Consider the following 19,199-nt stretch of genomic DNA (forward strand, 5'->3'; position numbering starts at 1 on the left):
ATTCCTAGGTTCTTTAAACTATTAGTAAGTAATATCTGTAAGTAATATCACTGATTTTTTTTTTTTTACTATAATGACAAAATTACCTTTACCATATTTAAAAATTGTAATTGCTAGGTATTCATTGATTGCAGTGTCAGGACTATGCTAAGAACTTTATAAATTTTACTTAAGTTAAATCCATATTTAAAATACCCAGTTGTATTTTACCATTAAATTTTATAAGTGTTAATTAAAAATGGTTATTTTGATTAGGTTCTGTATAATTTACAAACCTATAGGTTACAATATTTGTCATATTTCTATCTCTTAGATGAGCCAAACCAATGTTTAATTTAGTTCCAAGGAAGATAAGTCTTTTGGGTATTGTGGGGGAGGTTGCATACCAGGGATTGAACTCAGGGGCACTCGAACATGGAGCCACATCCCCAGCCCTTTTTTTGTATTTTATTTAGAGACAGGGTCTAAGATACTTAGCACCTCACTGTTGCTGAGGCAGGCTTTGAACTTGTGATCCTCCTGTCTCAGCCTCCTGAGCTTCCTGGGATGGCATGTACCACCACACCTGGCTGGGAGATAAGTCTTACATGTTTGTGAATAAGTATGCTTCCCTTGACTCAGCAAGCGAGACAACCTAGCTGCCAGTACCTCAAATCTAGGTTTTATTATTGGTGAAAATAAGTGAATTCTCTGATGTGGGCACAGCTAGACATTAACAATGTCTTTGTGATTCCTATTTATTTATTTGTCCTAAACCATTTATTTATTTATTTAAATCAGTTAATATATAACATCAGAATGCTCATTGTACACAAATGGAGCACAATTTTTCACTTCTCTGGTTGTACACAAAATAGGGTCACATCATTCATGCAATCATACATGTACCTAGGGTAATGATATCAGTCTCATTCTATCATCTTTCCTATCCCATTTTCCCCTCCCCTCCCTTCCCTTTGGCCAATCCAAAGTTCCTCCACTCATCCCATTATGGATTAGCATCCACTTATCAGAGAAAACATTCAGCCTTGTGATTCCTTTTTTTAAATCTCTTTTTGTGCATGTGATACTGTAGAGCCATAGTTCTTGTTTTTTCCCCCCTTTAGCTATTTTGGGTTGAGGGTGGTGAATGCACTTAAAGAACTTTATTAATTCTTTTATGTTTACCATAATCACCCAAAATATTTCCTGGAGATAGACTGAATAATTTTACTGACTTATCTCCATTTGGATTTTTAAATTAAAATTGGTTTTTCTCTTTGACTCCTTTCATGTTTATTGTCAGAGAACTGTAAATAATCATTGACTTCAGTGTTTCAGTGTTGTTTTAATGAACTTTTGTTCATTAAACTATACCCTCTTCCTTATTTTTAATGGATCATACTACTTTATTAAATAATGTCAAATGCCTCCTAATCATCACATTAAACATCTAATACTTCCTTATCATATTAGTTGTGGGGGAAAATGTTACAGATGTCTATTCTTTTTTTGGGGGGGGGGATTCAAAATTTATTTTTCAAGAGGCAGACAGCATCAGCAGATCGTACAGGGGTTTCTCCATCCATCACACATTCACTAGGGGCTGTGAGCTCAGCAGTGAGAGCCACTGGTATGTTCACTGTAACAATATCTGTGTCATAGTATAAACAGGTGCTATGACTGTGTTTACTTACAATTCCAGAAGAAAAGGCACAACTTGGCAAAAGTCAGGTGCAATAACTAAGACAAAACTTTGAGTAACAGTATTGATCCACGTTTCAATAAGGGCCTTCCACACAGCGGAAAAGAATCCCTGACCCCAATGTTGGGTCCTTCTTTCTCTTTCCTCATTCAACCATTAGAGCAATGTTTTAGCCTCTGCTCTACATTATCACATACATAAAAGGCGATTTAAAAAAGGAATCACAAAGACATCGTGAATGTCTAGCTGTTCCTACCAATAAAGCAACTCTTAGGTTTAAGACAGGGCCTGGGAATACTTCAGAGGTCATAAAATTACAATGTATATTCTGATTTTTATCAGCTCTTTTCTTATGTTCAATAGGTAAATCACATTGCCTTATCTAGCAAAGAAGCAAAACATTTATGTTTTTGGAAGTTCATACTAGCTTACTATTTTTTTAAAATAACTTTATTTTATTTTTATGTGCTGAGGATTGACTCCAGTGCCTTCCACATGTGAGTTGAGCATTCTACCACTGAGCTACAACCCCAGCCCAAGCTTACTGTTTTTTATAAAATGTTTTTTTAGGCACTTGAAGACTCCAGCTGCCTGAAAAGAAGTGGCCGGGACAGTGGCTACGGTGATATCTGGTGTTCTGACCGAGGAGAATTTCCTGCTCCTCCAGGCAGCCAGAAGAGGGAAGATTCCTTTGAAAGCTTAGACTCTTTGGGGTCCAGATCATTGACCAGCTGCTCCTCAGATATCACATTGAGAGGAGGACGTGAAGGTGAGATATGTTTTTGGCTGTCAAATTATTATTTAAAAAACTGGAACAGGAGTGGGAAAACAGAATAAAACTAGGCAAAAATTTCACCAGAAGTAAATGTTAAGAAAGTCTTAAATATATTTGGGGTTTCATAATTTTTCTTTTCCTCATAGTGTTAATAGTTTCCAATTTTTTCTGCAGTTTTTGGACAGGACTGTGAGGAGACAGCTTCCTATGATTCGTTTTGTCAGCAATAATTTGTTCCAGGCCTAATAATATGAGGCCTATCAGCTGATATAATATAGTTAAACATCAAAGAAGAACATAAATAAGATTCTGCAAAAAAGTCTGGTTTCATTGCTGAGTAATTTTCTTTCTTTCTTTTACTTTACTAGAAAGGATTAAAAACTCAAGGAAAAAACAGAAATATTTTAATAATTATATTTCGATAGATTTTTAGGCTCCTGTTTAGAGTACCTAATGTGGTGGGAGAGAATATCTATCTCTTGGTCATGTCAGGGTCAGAGCTAACCCAGGACAGAGAAGGCATAAAAGGAGCAGTGGTAATGCAGTCTTTCTGTTGTGGAAGGGACCTTCTTGCAAAATTCTAAGCTTATGGTCAAATCAGTTATTTAAATGCATGTCTTATTCCTGTGGCTACTAGTTAGTGTCAGCAATTTCTGACTAAATACTTAGCTACTCTGAATTGACTACTGGAAACTACAAGTAAAATTTCTTAAAATGCTGGGAAAATGAATCTCAGTGCTGAGGCTCTAGATTCAATCTCCAATACTGCACCAACATTTTTTTTTTCTTTTAAGATATTTTTGTGCTTCCACTATCATGATGATGAAGGGTTGAATTCTGTCTGGGAATTTATGCTCAGTTGTTAAGGATTTCACTTTGCTTGTTTGTTATGAATATTATTTTATATTGTAAATGTTTTTTTCTAAGATTTTATTATGAAAACTTTCCAACTCTACATCAAATGAATTCGTTTTTCAAAAATTAAGCATGGGAACAAAAACTAAATTCTTTAGCACTTAAAGGAGTTGTGGTAATGGTAATAGTAGTAGTAGTAAGTAGTATTTAAAAAATGTGAGTGGCTATTTAAGCAGTTAACATTTATAATTATTAGTGCATTGTTGGCCGTTTGCTGTCTAGGTGTGACGTTTTTATAACCCAGATGATGATTATAATACCTTTAAGGAAATAAATTGAAGTTTATAATGCATCTGAATGATTAAAATTATAAATGCTGAGGCTAAAGTTCGCAACCCACTAGATTACTTTGTCATGACTGGAAAACCTGCAAAACGCAGTATTTAAATTTGCATCTGGTCAGTGAAGAATAAAAGGGGCTTGTGGGCATATCCAGACTTCAGTCCTTACAGTGTGGTGGGCACTAGTGTAGGATCTAGGTCCTTTTCTTTAGTCAGGTGTGTGTAACCCAAAGCAGAGGTCTGCAGTCACCTTCCTTATTGCTGAAATGTGTTGCGGACAAATCTTGCTTATAGAGCTTGGAGGTCTTGGCCTTCACACTTTAGTAGGTAGAGGGGAGTACCAAGATAAGAAACCATTTCTGAGATTGGTTTATTAAAATTCTGCTACCCACCAGATTGTAGTTGATGGTCACCAAAATTTGGGATATTTTTAGGATAAGAATTGCAAAGTAAAATTTCCTAGTTTTGTATGAAAACTTACATCAAGATGATATTTAGGCAAATGAAAACTCTGCAGAACACTGAACTGAGCTAAAAAAAGATTTTAACTTAAAAAATTCAAAAGTAGAATAGCCTGTGATTTTAAATTTTCACATGTATATTTTAGTAGGATTCATTGGCACACATTTTTAAAATGAGAGAAATGTCTTTTTTTTTCTTAAAGGAAGTAGTAAAAAAGGCATCAGATTATTGGCTGACCCTCTTGGGCATAGCTGCCTTGCATTCTTCCTTTTCATTTCCCTTACCCTGTGCCTTTGTCACAGCTGTAACCATTTCCTGTGGACTATTCTCAGAGTTATTCACTGTAGATTTCTGCTGGGCAGGAAGAGGAGAGTAGACTGCCTTTAGTTTTGGCTAACCTCTGCTGCTGTGCATGGGCGAGCCTGGAGATATGGGTGCTGTGCTTAGCCAGTCTTGGGAGGGGACCCTGGTGGGAAGCAACACTTGAAAACCATCTTTACAAATGTTCTCCAGGCAGAATGAAAAGAAAGCAGGAAAGAGACTTCTGAATCTGTACTGTTCTATCCTCTCTTTTTTTTTTTTTCTGTGCTTTTAAAAGAGCAGGTTTATGTTCTTTTTTAAAGAAGGTATATTATATATATTTATCTGAACTTGAGATGTATTAAAGGGTATCCTTCTGAGTTTCTTTTTAAATAATTTTGAAGAAAATAGGAGACTCTCACTGTAATTTCCATGGTCACAAGAAGTAGCATAAGTTCTGTGCTCTCATTTGCATATGACCTGAGATTCTGTGGGGACTTTAGATGTCACCCAGTCCATCCTCTCTTGTATTCATAGGGGTCTCATAAGGATTCGTCATGCTCCTTCACTATCTTGTGTATTTTTACTTCTATTCCTTCTCCCCTTTTCTCTCCTCACATACATTGGAAAGATGTGTGCTTTAATTTTAAATTAGTTTCCCTAGAATTTCTTTTGTATCTCATTGTAAGCACCTGCAACTTTCCTGCTAGGTTTTATTCACATGTATTACTTTGACAAATTTGATGAAAGATCCTGGAGGCAAAGATGATTGGGAAGGAGGGGCTCAGCAGTGAATAGGGACTTTTTCTGCTTAGAATGTGCGACAGCAGAAGAATGTACTGCATATGCCTTCAATATGCAAAGCAAGTTCCTCCTAATGGATCTTATCACAACTTCATGACAAGTTCTAAAAATATTTCCCACAGTAGCAGCACTGGGTTTCCAAGGGAAAGATAGAGCAGACAGGCTGAGGGGTTTTAATAAAGTGAATAATCTGAAGAATAAAACAAATTCTTGTGCTTTGTTTTATAGGTTGCGAAAGTGACACAGATTTGGAATTTACATTCAAAATGCAGGATTTTAACAAAGATGATATGTCCTATCGAAGGATTTCAGCTATTGAACCAAAATCTGCTTTACCATTCAATCGTTTTTTACCCAACAAAAGTAGACAGCCATCCTATGTGCCAGCACCGTTGAGGAAGAAAAGGCCAGACAAAAATGAGGATAACAGAAGAAGCTGGGCAAGTCCCGTCTACACAGAGGCAGATGGGACATTTTCAAGGTACTGGAATGTGATGTGATGGTGGAGTTCTTTAAGCTTTGTGAATTTGAGTGGTATTTAAGAATGGTTCTTAAAATGTATTTCAGAGATAATGAATTTCAATAATGAGAATTTTTTATACCTGTTTTTAGTCATATATATATTGAAGATATTTGTTCTGTTAACATGTGTCAGCATATGATCTGCTAGGTCTTATTTAGGTGTGTGCCTTCAGTTTATTGGTATTTTCAATGCACTGGATGACTAATATTGTTCATTGTGAGCTGCCGTGTTTTCTTCCATTTTTTTTGTTGATCTTAGTGGACGTGAAAAGAATCCTTTATTTCCCCATCAAATTAGCAGAGCAGAGTGTGATTTTTCATATCCAGCTTCCTGTAAGGAGGTGTGTGGTTCTGAAAGTGGTTCAGATACTGAGGATGAACGAAGGTTGCCTGACGTGATTTTGGATGACTTAGCCAACCGCAGATTCCAAGTGAAAAAGAGGCCCCTGAGTTTCATTTCGAAAACCACCTCTCTCCACTCTGGTCTGCATATATTTTCTCCTGATACATTAGCCTTTGGGCTACACACACTGACAAGGTCAGAAATGTATTTGTCCTGGATCTGGATATCTGTCATGCCGTTGATTTAATTCAGAAAGTCATTCCAAACTGCAATTTGTCTTTCTTTTAACATCTAATTAAGTGTCCTTAGCCGTGTGTATCTGGCTGTTCTCTAACTAGGATGAGATGGCACCTTAACTTTGTTCTAGGAACTGTGGTGACAACAGTGGGAGTTACTTTGCTTTCTTCACACTGCTGTAAACTGTGAGGTTGAATGCGTGCCTTATGTGCTCTGGTTCAGATTGCTCGTGCGGTATCTTAACCTGGTTGGATGTTTTGAACAGTAACCAGAGGAGAACTGGGAGCACCAATGCAGAGAATTGGGCAGCAGGCCGAGAACCTTCAAACTCCTCTCATTACTTGGAAGAGGAAGAAGAAAAACCAACAAGGTTACCCAACATTGTCAAGGATGATCTGTATGTGCGAAAGCTAAGTCCAGTCATGCCAAATCCAGGGAATTCTTTTGATCAGTTTCTTCCCAAATGTTGGATTCCAGAAGATGTGAACTGGAAAAGAATAAAAAGGGAAACCTCTAAACCGTGGTATAAAGAATTTCAGGGATTCAGGTTTGTCTTTATGCGTGTTTCTGTCCTTCCAGTGTTCATTCCTTACCCTGACCTTTGCATTCTTTGTGCATTGTTTTTTTTTTTGTGTGTGTGTGTGAGAGATGGAGAAAATCTAATTTTCCCTCTAACATCTGTAGAACTTCTAAAATTGAAAACATGTGTTCAAATTTAAACTTTAGAATCTGGATCTTAAAAAGCTCTCCTGTATGTAGTCATAGCTTGACATTAATTTCAGTAGTCAATTCTTTTCTTCTCTCCCTCCTTCTTTTCTCCATGTCACTTTACAATAGAAGGAATTCAGACTCTGAGGATGAGGACTCGGGTTCAACCATTTTTAGTAGAATACAGAGAGAACAGTGTAGGCTAGATGGCAACTGCCAGAGATCTTCACTCTTGCTGGAACTAGCTACTCAACAGGCCATAAAATTACCGGACACGCACACAGCGAGGAAAAGCAGTGGAGTCTCAGAGGAGCCCAGGTGCAGCTGTCGCCTGAGTCTGCTTGGGGATCTGGCATCAGATACCTGCTGCTGCCTACTTCTGCTACATTAACCTGGGACCTGACTATGCTCAATCTTGGAAACTTAATATATGTAGTACAAAAGCATAACCTATAACATATTGCTTTCTGTGTGAGCATGTAAGCTTGGAAATCTGTAGGATTTAATGTTCTTTATTAGCACAATAATGTTTCAGAGAGTATATTATTTACATGTGACATAGTTCTTTTGGAAAGCCATTCCAAAAAGGCTTTCCAAAAGATTACCTAATTTTACAGTTGTGCTGTGTATGGAGATGTGGAGAAAGGAAATAACTTTAGAGACTGGGAAGGGTAAGTCTTATGGGAGAATGAAAAAAAAATTCATCATGTTCTTTTATAAAACTTAAGAGCAATTAATTTTTTCTTTTCATTCTTACCTGTATCTATTGCATAAAGTACATGGTGACCAACTCTTGAAACTTTCCAAAGTTATTCTCTCTTCTCTAGTGAGAATATTAGGCCATTCTAATAGAATGAAGAATTGGGCACAAAGGAGTGTGTGTGTGTGTATGTGTGTGTGTGTGTGTGTGTGTGTGTGTGTGTGGTGTGTGTGTGTAAGGTGTACCCAATCTGAGTTCTAGGCCTAGGCCCATCACCTGGCCTTGATAGTGCCCAGCAGGGAAGTATACCCTGCTCTTGTTTCTTTAAATGGTACCCAGGAATGTCATGAGTGATGGCATTAAATGCTAGTCTGTCTTCCTTGCAAGAGTCCCTCCCCAGTCACTAAAATAATTCACCCATGGAAACTCTCTACTACCTAATTACCTTTTCTCTTCAAACTTAATAAGCTTCTCCCTTCCTTTTTCTTTTCTGTGCTTCAGTCAGTTTTTATTACTTCAGGCCCTCCAAACATACTCTGATGACATCTTGTCTTCTGAAACAAATATCAAAATTGATCCCACTTCTGGACCAAGGCTCATAACCCGCAGAAAGAATCTCTCTCATGCACCAGGCTATAGGGGAGATGACTTTGAGATGCCAACTCTGGATCCCGACTTAGAAAATGATGATTTCTTTGTGAGAAAGACTGGAGCTTTCCATGCGAATCCATATGTCCTCCGAGCTTTTGAAGACTTTGGAAGGTTCTCTGAGCAAGATGATTCTGTGGAGCGAGATATAATTTTGCAGTGTAGAGAAGGTGAACTTGTACTTCCAGATTTAGAAAAAGATGACATGATTGTTCGCCGAATTCCAGCACAGAAGAAAGAAGTGCCTCTGTCTGGGGCCCCAGATAGATACCAGCCAGTCCCTTTTCCTGAACCCTGGACTCTGCCTCCAGAAATTCAAGCAAAATTTCTCTGTGTACTTGAAAGGACGTGCCCATCAAAAGAAAAAAGTAGCAGCTGTAGAATATTAGTTCCTTCATATCGGCAGAAGAAAGACGACATGTTGATTCGGAAGATCCAGTCTTGGAAACTGGGAACTACAGTGCCTCCCATAAGTTTTACCCCTGGCCCCTGCAGTGAGGCTGACTTACAGAAGTGGGAGGCCATCCGGGAGGCTAGCCGACTTAGGCACAAGAAACGACTGATGGTTGAGAGGTCAGAGTGTGTTTCTGCAAGGATTTGGCTTGTAATGGATGGTCTTGTGTAACTTTTCTTGTACAAAACAGCATGATGTGTGCTATTTTGAAGCATTGTGTTAAATATATATATATATATATATATATATATATATATATATATATATATATATATTTGCTCTAAGAAACTTGTAATTTTGTAGAAAAAGTGCAGTTCCATATTTGCACATCTCTTAGGCATATTTAAGAAGGTGTATACATACATCTTACCTTTAGCTATAAGTCTGTGGTACTCTGCAATATGAAGTTTCCTAAAAATGTTTTCCAATTATATTTACAGACTTTTATTTCCATGTCCAGGCATTTCTGTAGTAGTCTAGTGTCATTTGGTTCTACATGTTTTTCTCATAATTTGGAATGTCTGCCTTTTTGAAGTAAAGATTTCCCTTAAAATATGGCATTGCAAATTTCATTTAACTTGACTTTTGCTTTTGACCTAGGTTTCTTGGACTATCAGTTTGTGATATTTTTATTTATAACTTAAACTTCAGTTCAAACTTTGTTAAAATGCATGAATGTTATCTACTGTCTGCTGAATTTTACATGTATGCAGTTGTGGCCATTTTGGCAATAATCTATGTGTTAGGCGACTTGTTTGTTTTTTGAATTGTTGTTTGTTGAATTTAGGGATGGACAAATCTGATTAGGCTTAGTTAAATTAGTAGACTAAATCTAACTTGTCAGCTCTTGACAATGGAGGCCTTTTCCTATGGATTTGTTTGCTTAGTAAGTTAAGCCTGTATTATGCTTAATCTTAGCTTCTTGAGATATGAGATTGATGAGAACTTGGTACATGATCAAGAATATTGCTGAGGAAGCAACCTTTTGAGATTTGCCCATCTTCAGTTAGACATGTTAAAGTTGTTAAACAATTAGAAACTAACAAAATTGGCAAAAGTTACTTTTTTTTTTAATTTTTGGTTTTCTGGTTTCTTAGACTCTTTCAAAAGATTTATGGTGAGAATGGGTAAGTTTTGTGGTTCACGTTAAAAATAAATCTGTGCATATTGCTTGTTGTTTGTAATTTACCATTGCATTTCTGTCCTGGCATGTCACTAAATGGGGGTGTTGTATGCAGTGCATGAGATTTTAAAATGGGAAGTTTTTAAAAATTAACTTTGCAACCTAATGGTAATATTTCTGTGTCTGAGCGCCTATTGCATGAAGTGCTGTACTCAACAGTATAATATCTGTTGTATTGAAAAATTTAAAATTAGCTCCATCTCCTTTTCTGTTTTTCAAATTTAGTGAGTTGCTCAAAAGTAATAAGAACACTTGTCTAAGATCATTTTGGTATTTGATTGCCAGATAAACTACGTTTCTGATTTCTGGTTGTTGAAACTCAAACAACTACATTTTAGAAAGTCTGTGATGGAAAAATATAGTATGCACTCAAGATTAGAATGCCTGCAATTGCCATAATTCATATACTCAGCTCACGGGAAGCTTTGTTAGTGGGGAAGTTGAGTGGCATTGATCGTCCATTAGAGTACATAGAAATATGTTCAAGATTCCTAATCAGGGTAGAGAGTTATAACATGGCTATGTGTAGTGTAAAACTGGACTTCCAAAATTGCAAAAACTAAAACTTTGATAGTTTTCAATTATTTTTCCAAAGACTGTATTTAAAACTAATTCTCGGTTTTTGTCCACTGATGTTTAATTCTACTTATTTGGTAGACATGATAACATATTATAAAACTAACTTTCCAGATTTTTTTCTATTTCTAGAATAACTGAAACTTAAAAGTAAGTCATTCATTCTTAGTACAAAATCACCAGATGGTTATATCTTATATTTTCCACCAAACTTTCTGTAACTTTTTGTTACTAGTTTTGGAGCAAGAGGAATAAAGTTTAAGGATGTCAGATAGTTTAATGTGCAGAATGTCTTCTCCTACCAGGATTTATTTCATGTCTAAGAATTGCTACTTTTGATAACTTTTGAGAATTTTGATAGTCCATAAATCTTGTTATGCTACCATGATTACCATTTCTTCAAGCTTCAGCTTATTATAAGTACTTCTTAGCCACTGATTTTAAAAATCAGGATCTCAGTATGTTTTCATGTGCCATGTAAAACAGGTTATCCCCTATCCAGATCCTTATGTGCTCAAAAACGTTTTTATCTGTGAGAGTGAACCACAGTCTTCAGCATGACAGTTAAGCATCTGCTCTTCCCAGTTCATTGTGGGAAAGCTGTTTTCACTTGATTAAAAATCTCTTTGCAGCTTCAAGAATTTTCAATAACTTTCAGAAAGAATTTTCATTTGTAAATTACATATGATATTATAACATAAGGAAGTCTCAGGAAGAGTTATTTTTCTGGAAGGGGTTACAAATACCCAGAATGCAAATAGTTGGTGGGCAAGTAAACATACCTAACCACCTCACTGACTACATGTTCCTCCTTAGTGTAGGGAATGTTATGTGGCTAAAAGGAAACCTTTGACTGAGGGTAGAACTCAGTGGTAGAATGCATTCCTAGCATGGATATGGCCCTGGATTTGATCCCCAGCACCAAAAATAAACAACAAACAGGATTTTTGTGAACTATAGCTAGCAGCAGCAAATGCTTCCTGTAGACAATTCCAAGATTATTGTTTGGCTGGGACAGTGTTTGTTTTAAAGGCTGGTCCCTATGCAGTTTAGTGCCAAGAAGGCTACACATAAAAAAGCAAGATAATCTGTAAATTGAGACTGATGAATAGTGCATGACTTGTCTAATAATGGGAAATAATGTGTCTTTAGAAAACTCAAGGGTGTTTTAGACCAGTTGAAGTAAAATCTGACATATAGGATTGTTTTTTTTTTATTATTTTTTTTATCAGCAATGCTTTCCTTGAGTTGTTCTCTGCAATGAAAATAAAATGGAAATTCAAATAGATTACATGTAGGCTTTTAATCTACAACATGTTTCATGTTTATGCTCAATGATCTTTCTCTGAACATATGTACAATGTTAAACCAGTTGTATTTTCCTAGAAAAGCATTATTATTATTCAACATCGTGTAATTGAAAACTAATTGCCTACAATGTAAATGCTTTTCTTTTCTATTTGGTTAGGACCTATTTAAAGAGAAGTAGGCAATGTATTTCAAGTTCTTAGGCAATTCAATTCTGGCTTGCTTTTTTTTTTTTTGGTTGTTTGTTTTTGCTGGGGATTGAACCCAGGGCCTTGTGCATGTTAAATAAACGCTTTGTCACTGAGCCACACCTCCAGTCCTGTAGCTTGCCTTTTAGTTGGCATTTAACACTAACACCTGTCAGTGTATTTTTAGTGAGATGCTTTATATGTGGCTGTCATGTCTTGTGTGTGCTTTTTTGTTGCATGCATTTATATTGGTCTCATTCTATGAAATTTGAAAATATGGTGAAAATTATGCCTTTTGGCATAAGTTGTTAATGACAGATAAAAATTTGTTATAAGGATATATGGAAATAATCTTGTAATGTGATTAAACCATTGAATCTCCTAGGAAATAAATACTGATTTAAGGTGAAGTTGTAGTCAACAACAACAGATTCTCCTTTATTTCAAGATCTGACCAGAAGATTCTGTAGACATAAGATAGCAGAAAGGAAGGGAAAATAATGCTCATGTGGGTTACTTTCTGGAGATTTGTTTTCACCCCAGAGGATATCTTGTTAATGTCAGGAGACACTTTTCATTGTCACACACACTGTAGGTGGATGCATGCTTTTAGAATTTGATGCCTTTGTAGCCAGGGATGCTACTAAATGGTCTGCCATATGCAGGATAGCACTCTGTAACATAATTTTCTGACTCAAATATCTGTAGTGATACTATGATTTACATGATAAATGTATAAATTAAAAATGTCCATTATGTTGCTGTATTCTAGTTTATGGTCATTTCAAAGACTTACATGGGTTTTAGCTTTTTACCCCCCCCCCACAGGATTTCTATAGTGCCTAACACAAATACATTTAGAGGTACATAATAAGTATTTTCATAGCTCCCTCTGACAGTTGGGAATCCCTAACTTGGTATTTTGGAATTTCTATTTGCTCTATAAAGCTATTAGTGATTTTATATTCAGGAAAATTTGATTCATATTCATTCTTTTTGATCCCTTACTTCTTATATATTCATCTATAAGTTTCCTGAAATTGGTTTTAAAATAACATGCCTTAACACTAGCCATAAAATGCCAGGGGCATCTTAGGCAATTTGAGTAGTAAGAGAAGAGAATCATACTTTGAGTGATTTTGTTTCATGATTAATACTTTCTTACTTAAACTTTTTCTTTTCTTTCTGTCTTCCCCTTAAATGCTATTATATATTAATGCTCATGCACATATATAACATGTACACATATATAGTTTTTCTATGTAACTGAAAAGGCAAGATGTTACACCTGTATATGTTTTGGAAAAAATCCAAGTGCAGTTGTAAATTGGAGCCTTTCCAAATAAGGAAATACAACTGTAGCAGGTAGATGAATTATGAGAGAATTATGATTGTCTTACCAGTGAATAGTCCTTTGTTCAGTAAAACAGACTAGATATGTGTAGTCCTTTATTGTTTTCCCAGTTTTCCTGATGCTACCTCTGGTGCTTATTTCAGTTCTTTGAGGTAGACAGGTAGTTGTTATCTGCTTTATAAAGACATGGGAGAAGGAGAAACAGTGATTGCAACTTTCCCAGGGATGTAGACTTATGAGTGGTAGAACCGGACTAGGGCTTTGCCCCGTGAGATAATCCACAGAGACTGCTTGGCAGTGTTGCTGGCACATGGTAAAACCCTCAGAAGTTTAGTAATTATGCAGTGAATGCTAATAAGGATGGAAAGAGTTTCATGATCTGATTGAGAGATTCCTGTCCTCTAAAAGTAATAGATTTTATCAGTGTGGTTTGGGCTGACTTCTCTTATTTGAAGTGGCTTGATGAGTTAGCTTTTAGGAGATCCCATGCAATCATATTTGCTTTAATAAGAATTGGTATGTAGCACCCAGGTAGTTTTTAAAAATGCAACCAGCACAGACTTATCTGGTTATCATAACAATCACCTTACCAGACAAGGAACTGAGGTTTAGAAAAGTGAACTGCTGCATGAATGGTGGGTGAAAGCTGGGCTGGAGTCCTCCCCTCTTGTCTGATTCATGTGCCTCCTATGGAGTATGCTTAGCTTTATGTGGGTAACTTGATAACCTTAGGGAACAAATTGTGCTCACATTTCTGCCTTTCCAGAAACTTGTCTACTCCAGACCATGTTTTGTCACCGTGTTCCTATTGAGGATGTCCTGGGTGTCATACTCTGCTTGGTACTGGGTGTACAGGGCAAGAAGGATGCAGCCTTAGCCTGGATGAGCACACTTTACAGGAAGATGCATGTTAATATTTGCAGCGCAGGAGAATGAGAGTAAAGAGACAGCAGCCATGGGAGGTCCTGAGGGCTTACTGTGTGTCAGATTGCACTATCCAGCCTTCCTCCCCTAAATGATAAAGTATTAATTAACATTTCCATTTTTGTCCTACAGTGTATTTAACTTCATGTATTGGGTTTCCAGATTTCCTTCATGCTTTGGTTCTGAACATTTTTTTCTGTCTTAGTGAGTTTGTAGTTGTGCTCGGTCAAATAGTGCCCTTTCTATTTGTGTTCAAAGTGAATTTATATTCTCAAATTCACACAAATCAGTTTTATGTGAGGTCCTACAGTATTAGCTTTTCATTACTGTGACCAAAATACCTGACAAGAATGACTTAGAGGAACAAAAGTTTGTTTGGGGCTTATGGTTTCAGAAATCTTGCCTGAGGTGAGGCGGAACATCATGGTAGAAGGCAAAGTGGAGGAAAGCTGTTCAACTCATGGCAGCCTTGGAAACAGAAAGAGAGGAAGGGGCCAGGAACAGGTAGAGTCCCCAAAGCCACAACCCCAGGGAAGATGGCTTGTCCCTGTAGCCATGCCAGTAGTCAATTTGAATTATTAGTCAATCAAATGGATTAACCTACTGATGGGGTTACAGCTCTTATGATCTGATCTTTTCACCTCTGAACATTGCTGCGTTACCCAACATGAGCTATTTAGGGCAACATTCAAGATCCACACCATAATACATACCTACTGAAATACATAGTACATAGAGTGATTAATGTATTTTCACAAGTGCACTCATATGTATGAAACTTATTCTTTAATCCTTAATAAAACTTTGGAGAGCACTAATGCTTTCTCAAAGAAAAAATTAGAAGCATTTCAAATTTAGTGTATTTTGATTAATTAAACATGATAAAACTTACCTCATTCTTACCACAGATATTAAATGAATGTATCCTACATGCCTTGTGCTGTGTCAGTGTGTTTTCCTTAAAGGCAGCATATAGCTTGTGAGGGAGATAAGCTAAGGATGCATGAACACATACTGTATAACATGAAGCTGAGTGTTAACTACCATGAAAGATATATAAATAAAGCATTAGAGCATTATTCTCTAGGTAATAGTCTCCCACTTGGAGAAAGTCTTCCTATCTGTTCCATATCAGCACTGTCCTATCCTTCTTGCAGTTGCTCTAGTGCTTGAGCTATAATATCATTAACACATTTATGAAGCAATTAGCATCAATTGGCCTTCATTTTTAGGATCAGCAAACAAATCAGATATAATTCCTACTTTATAATCTTACAGGGAAAATCAGTTGAAATGTAAATAACTATACATCTCAGGTGATAGTAAATGCTATGTAGAAAAGAGGGTAGGGATAGATAAGTCTGGAAGAGGGGCTAAGTAACATTTCTGCAGTTGACTGGAAGCTAGAGAGAAGCCACGTAGATGTTTAAGTGAAGAGTATTCTAGGCTGATTGAAGGGCATGGGGAGAAGGAAGAGGCCTGAGCATGAGCAGCGAGGCCATTTGGCAGGAGGAGAGTGAGTGAAGTGTGGTAGATATGATCCTGGAGAGGTGGATAGGAGCACATAGCATCAGACTTTGTGGGTCTTGGAAGAACCTGCTTTTAACTTGAGTTAGATGGGAAGAAGATGGTGAGTGCTGAATAGGGTATGCCATTACCTGGGTGCAACCTGAAAAGATCTCTCTGGCTGTTGTGTTGAGAATAAACTGTTGTGCAGGGAGGTTATTATGAATCTCCAGATGGGAGATGTGTTGGCATGGTCCAGGTAGTGATGGTGGAGGAGGAAGAAGTGTTGGTATACTAGAGATATTTAGAGGGTAAAGCACGGAAGGATGGAGATGAGGAAAGTGGAAGATGAACAGGTTGTGGAGTGAGCAATGTTATTACTCTGTGACAAGTTACATTTGAGATGCCTGTTAGACTTCAAGTGGGGAGCTGAGTTTAATCCAGCAGATATTTTGAGTTTTTTTTAAAGGTATATATATCAGAGAAGAGCTTTTGAGTTGGAGAGAGCATTTGAGGAAAGGCTTTCTTTGGGTGATAATAGAAGCATCTCCTTTGGAAGTCTAGGTAAAGGTTGACTGTTCTCTGATCTAGGGCGTTGGCAGTAGAGATGGAAAGAAAGAGATACTGAATGAGAAGACTTGATAACTAATTGAAAGAGGGGAAAAGGGAGAATCAAAAGTGAAAAATGGTTCTTGGGTTTTAAATATGAATGATTTGGTGGGAGGTACCACCTTTCACCATGGCAAGAGGAAAAGCAGGTTTAAATTTGGCTACATTAACAATAACCATGTGTTCAGTGGGTTACAGTTTACAATATCCATTGAAGATATTATTTCAACTGGCCCTTTTACAGTTAAGGTGCTTAGGTGAGATCCATGCAGAAGTGATTATTAAATGAGCAGTTAGAAATGAGTCAAAGGAGGGGACAGATCCAAAGTTGCAGACCAAAGAGTCATTTGCATGGAAGTTATAGTTGAATTCCTGAGTTAGCTAAGAGCAAGCTATTATGAGGAAAGCGTGGTGGCAGAACTATGGGGAAGGCAAAGTTTAGGTGACCAAGATGAGGTAGAGTTACTTCAGTAACTAAAAGTGTATTCAATTACAGTGAAATGAACCCAGAAGCACAATAGGAAAGGACATTCGGGGTACTGCACCGTTAAAAAAACAAAAAACCTCCCCCTCCCTCCCCCCTCCCCCCTCTCATATTCCTGACTGCTTTTCAGTATTCAGACCTGACCTCTTCTTTCCTGGGAGACCTTTCTTACACCTTTTTTTTTCTCTGGTGTAGTTAATGGGAACATACTGACAGCAGACATGTGCCTGTGACCTCCCCCGTTCTGCCCATTGCTTTCTTGCCTGACTGAACTCTTCAGAGCTAAACCTCAGCAAAATCTTGTGCAGGGGTTGCAAGTTAAACACAGAAACACTGCTTTAATCAAGGAGATGGCAGCTGAGGTGGTTCTAACTGGCTACCAGAAACTACCCGTGGTCCTTTGAGAGCAAGTCTAGTTCTGTGGTGGGAAGATCTTATTAGAATCATTGAGAAGTAGAAGCACATCTAGTCATGGTATTGAACTTGAGGAGAAAATATCAGGTAATCACTAAATTATTTAGTGAGTGCCCAGAAAATGCAGCCAAACCTTCATAGCTTATCTTTAGGGAAGGTAGAAAATAGGTGATTCTGGTGACTGGTACTTTTGTTTCTAAAGTTATCCATTTGTGCATTGATGCCTCCAAGTCTGAATGTTGGAATAATAATAATAATAATAATAATATTTGTTGTTGTCAGACTTATATAGGGTTAATTTGGCCATTTGATGTGTGTGTGGGGGGGAAGAACAAAAAAATTCACACCCAAGTTGAGTACTAGGCTCTTGTTTCTGCATTTTGGAAAAATACCATTTATCTTTCCAGAGCTATTTCGGTGATACTATCGCCGAAAGTGTCTAGGTGGTACAGAAGAAATTTAGGTGGAATTTCCAAATATAAGCCCAGCCTTCATTTTGACCTTAAGACCAGACATGCAAACCTTTGTGACTGTGGGTGTTTTTGTTCTAGGAGTAAGTCCATGAGTGACGTCAGCGCAGAGGATGTTCAGAACTTGCGTCAATTGCGTTATGAGGAGATGCAGAAAATAAAATCACAATTAAAAGAACAAGATCAGAAATGGCAGGATGTGAGTATTATTAAATTGGGAAATGGAGAACATGCATTTGCTTTTCTTGAAAGAGAGTCAATATATTTGAGAGTTTTTCTTGCTATTTATAGCATTCAGTTCTGGAGAAAGTTGCACCAATGAGTTTTGAGCCTGTTTTACCTGTGACTATTGCATATCTTCTAAAGACCACTGGTAAAAGTAAGAGAATATTTAGTTCTTAATATTCTCTGTGAGTTTTCAAAAAATACAAAGCTGCTTCCTTGCAGCAGAGTGGGCTTATTTTCTGGCTTTTGTGGTTGAGTTGGGGTAAAACTGTTAATTATGCTTTTGATAGGAAAAGACCCTGCTCAAGATTGGGATTGGTCTAACATAGCTCTTAGCATTAGTAGGGAGAGATGAAAGGGTTATTAAAATTTATTAAGGAGATTGGGGAAAAAATTAACCAAGAGTAATATTTTGGCTGAAGAAGGCATTATCTAGTATGAATCAAAATGAGATGTTTTAGTTTTGATCCTAAAGAATAAAGTATAATTTTAAAATTTTTTGAATGGAGTAATTGTTATAAATGGAAAGAATAATAAGAACAAAAACAAATAAGTTATACATAGTTTGAGGACAACTTTATGGTAAGAGAGTTGAATAGTAGCATGAACAAAAGGGCCAGATATAGTAAATCTTAATTTTTAAAGGAATTAAAATATTTGTAATGATGATGAAGCCTGTCTTGACTTCAGTTTCAAATTCCAATGCCTCTTTTATTGGGAACTTAATTTAATTGTCAAGAAACAGTAATTCTTTTCACTTTGCCAAAATGCATGGTGAATATTTTGGTATGAAAATAAAAAGTATTGGGGGCTGGGGATGTGGCTCAAGCGGTAGCGCGCTCGCCTGGCATGCGTGCGGCCCGGGTTCCATCCTCAGCACCACATACCAACAAAGATGTTGTGTCCGCCGAGAACTAAAAAAATAAATATTAAAAATTCTCTCTCTCCTCTCTCTCACTCTCTCTTTAAAAAAAAAAAAAAGAAAAGAAAAAAGTATTGAGGGGTTTTTATCCATTAAGTCAGATGAAAATTCATGCCTCTTATTGTCTAGGACTAAATGCACACTCCTTTTGTTCTTTATGGGAATAATTCATATTGATTTCAGGCTGTTTTAGAAGCAGGATA

General features: G+C 37.0%; 1 protein-coding gene across 11 annotated transcripts in view; it reads left to right on the forward strand.

Moving 5' to 3' along the window:
* Positions 1 to 19,199, forward strand: part of LMO7 (LIM domain 7) — a 98,735-nt gene that overhangs the window by 39,561 nt on the left and 39,975 nt on the right. For 5 of the 11 annotated variants that reach the window (XM_081307051.1, XM_081307052.1, XM_081307046.1 and 2 more), the window contains 8 exons: positions 2,255 to 2,453; positions 5,450 to 5,702; positions 6,003 to 6,281; positions 6,589 to 6,870; positions 7,161 to 7,349; positions 8,233 to 8,952; positions 9,931 to 9,960; positions 17,931 to 18,048. In XM_081307051.1, the coding sequence (XP_081163177.1) occupies positions 2,255 to 2,453; positions 5,450 to 5,702; positions 6,003 to 6,281; positions 6,589 to 6,870; positions 7,161 to 7,349; positions 8,233 to 8,952; positions 9,931 to 9,960; positions 17,931 to 18,048 (2,070 nt within the window). The remainder of the gene's footprint in view (positions 1 to 2,254; positions 2,454 to 5,449; positions 5,703 to 6,002; positions 6,282 to 6,588; positions 6,871 to 7,160; positions 7,350 to 8,232; positions 8,953 to 9,930; positions 9,961 to 17,930; positions 18,049 to 19,199) is intronic. The other 6 variants (XM_081307047.1, XM_081307048.1, XM_081307056.1 and 3 more) reach the window with 3 other exon arrangements.

Source organism: Spermophilus citellus (genome assembly GCF_964194105.1).
Source record: "Spermophilus citellus genome assembly, chromosome: 1".
In the NCBI taxonomy this organism is placed as follows: domain Eukaryota; kingdom Metazoa; phylum Chordata; class Mammalia; order Rodentia; family Sciuridae; genus Spermophilus; species Spermophilus citellus.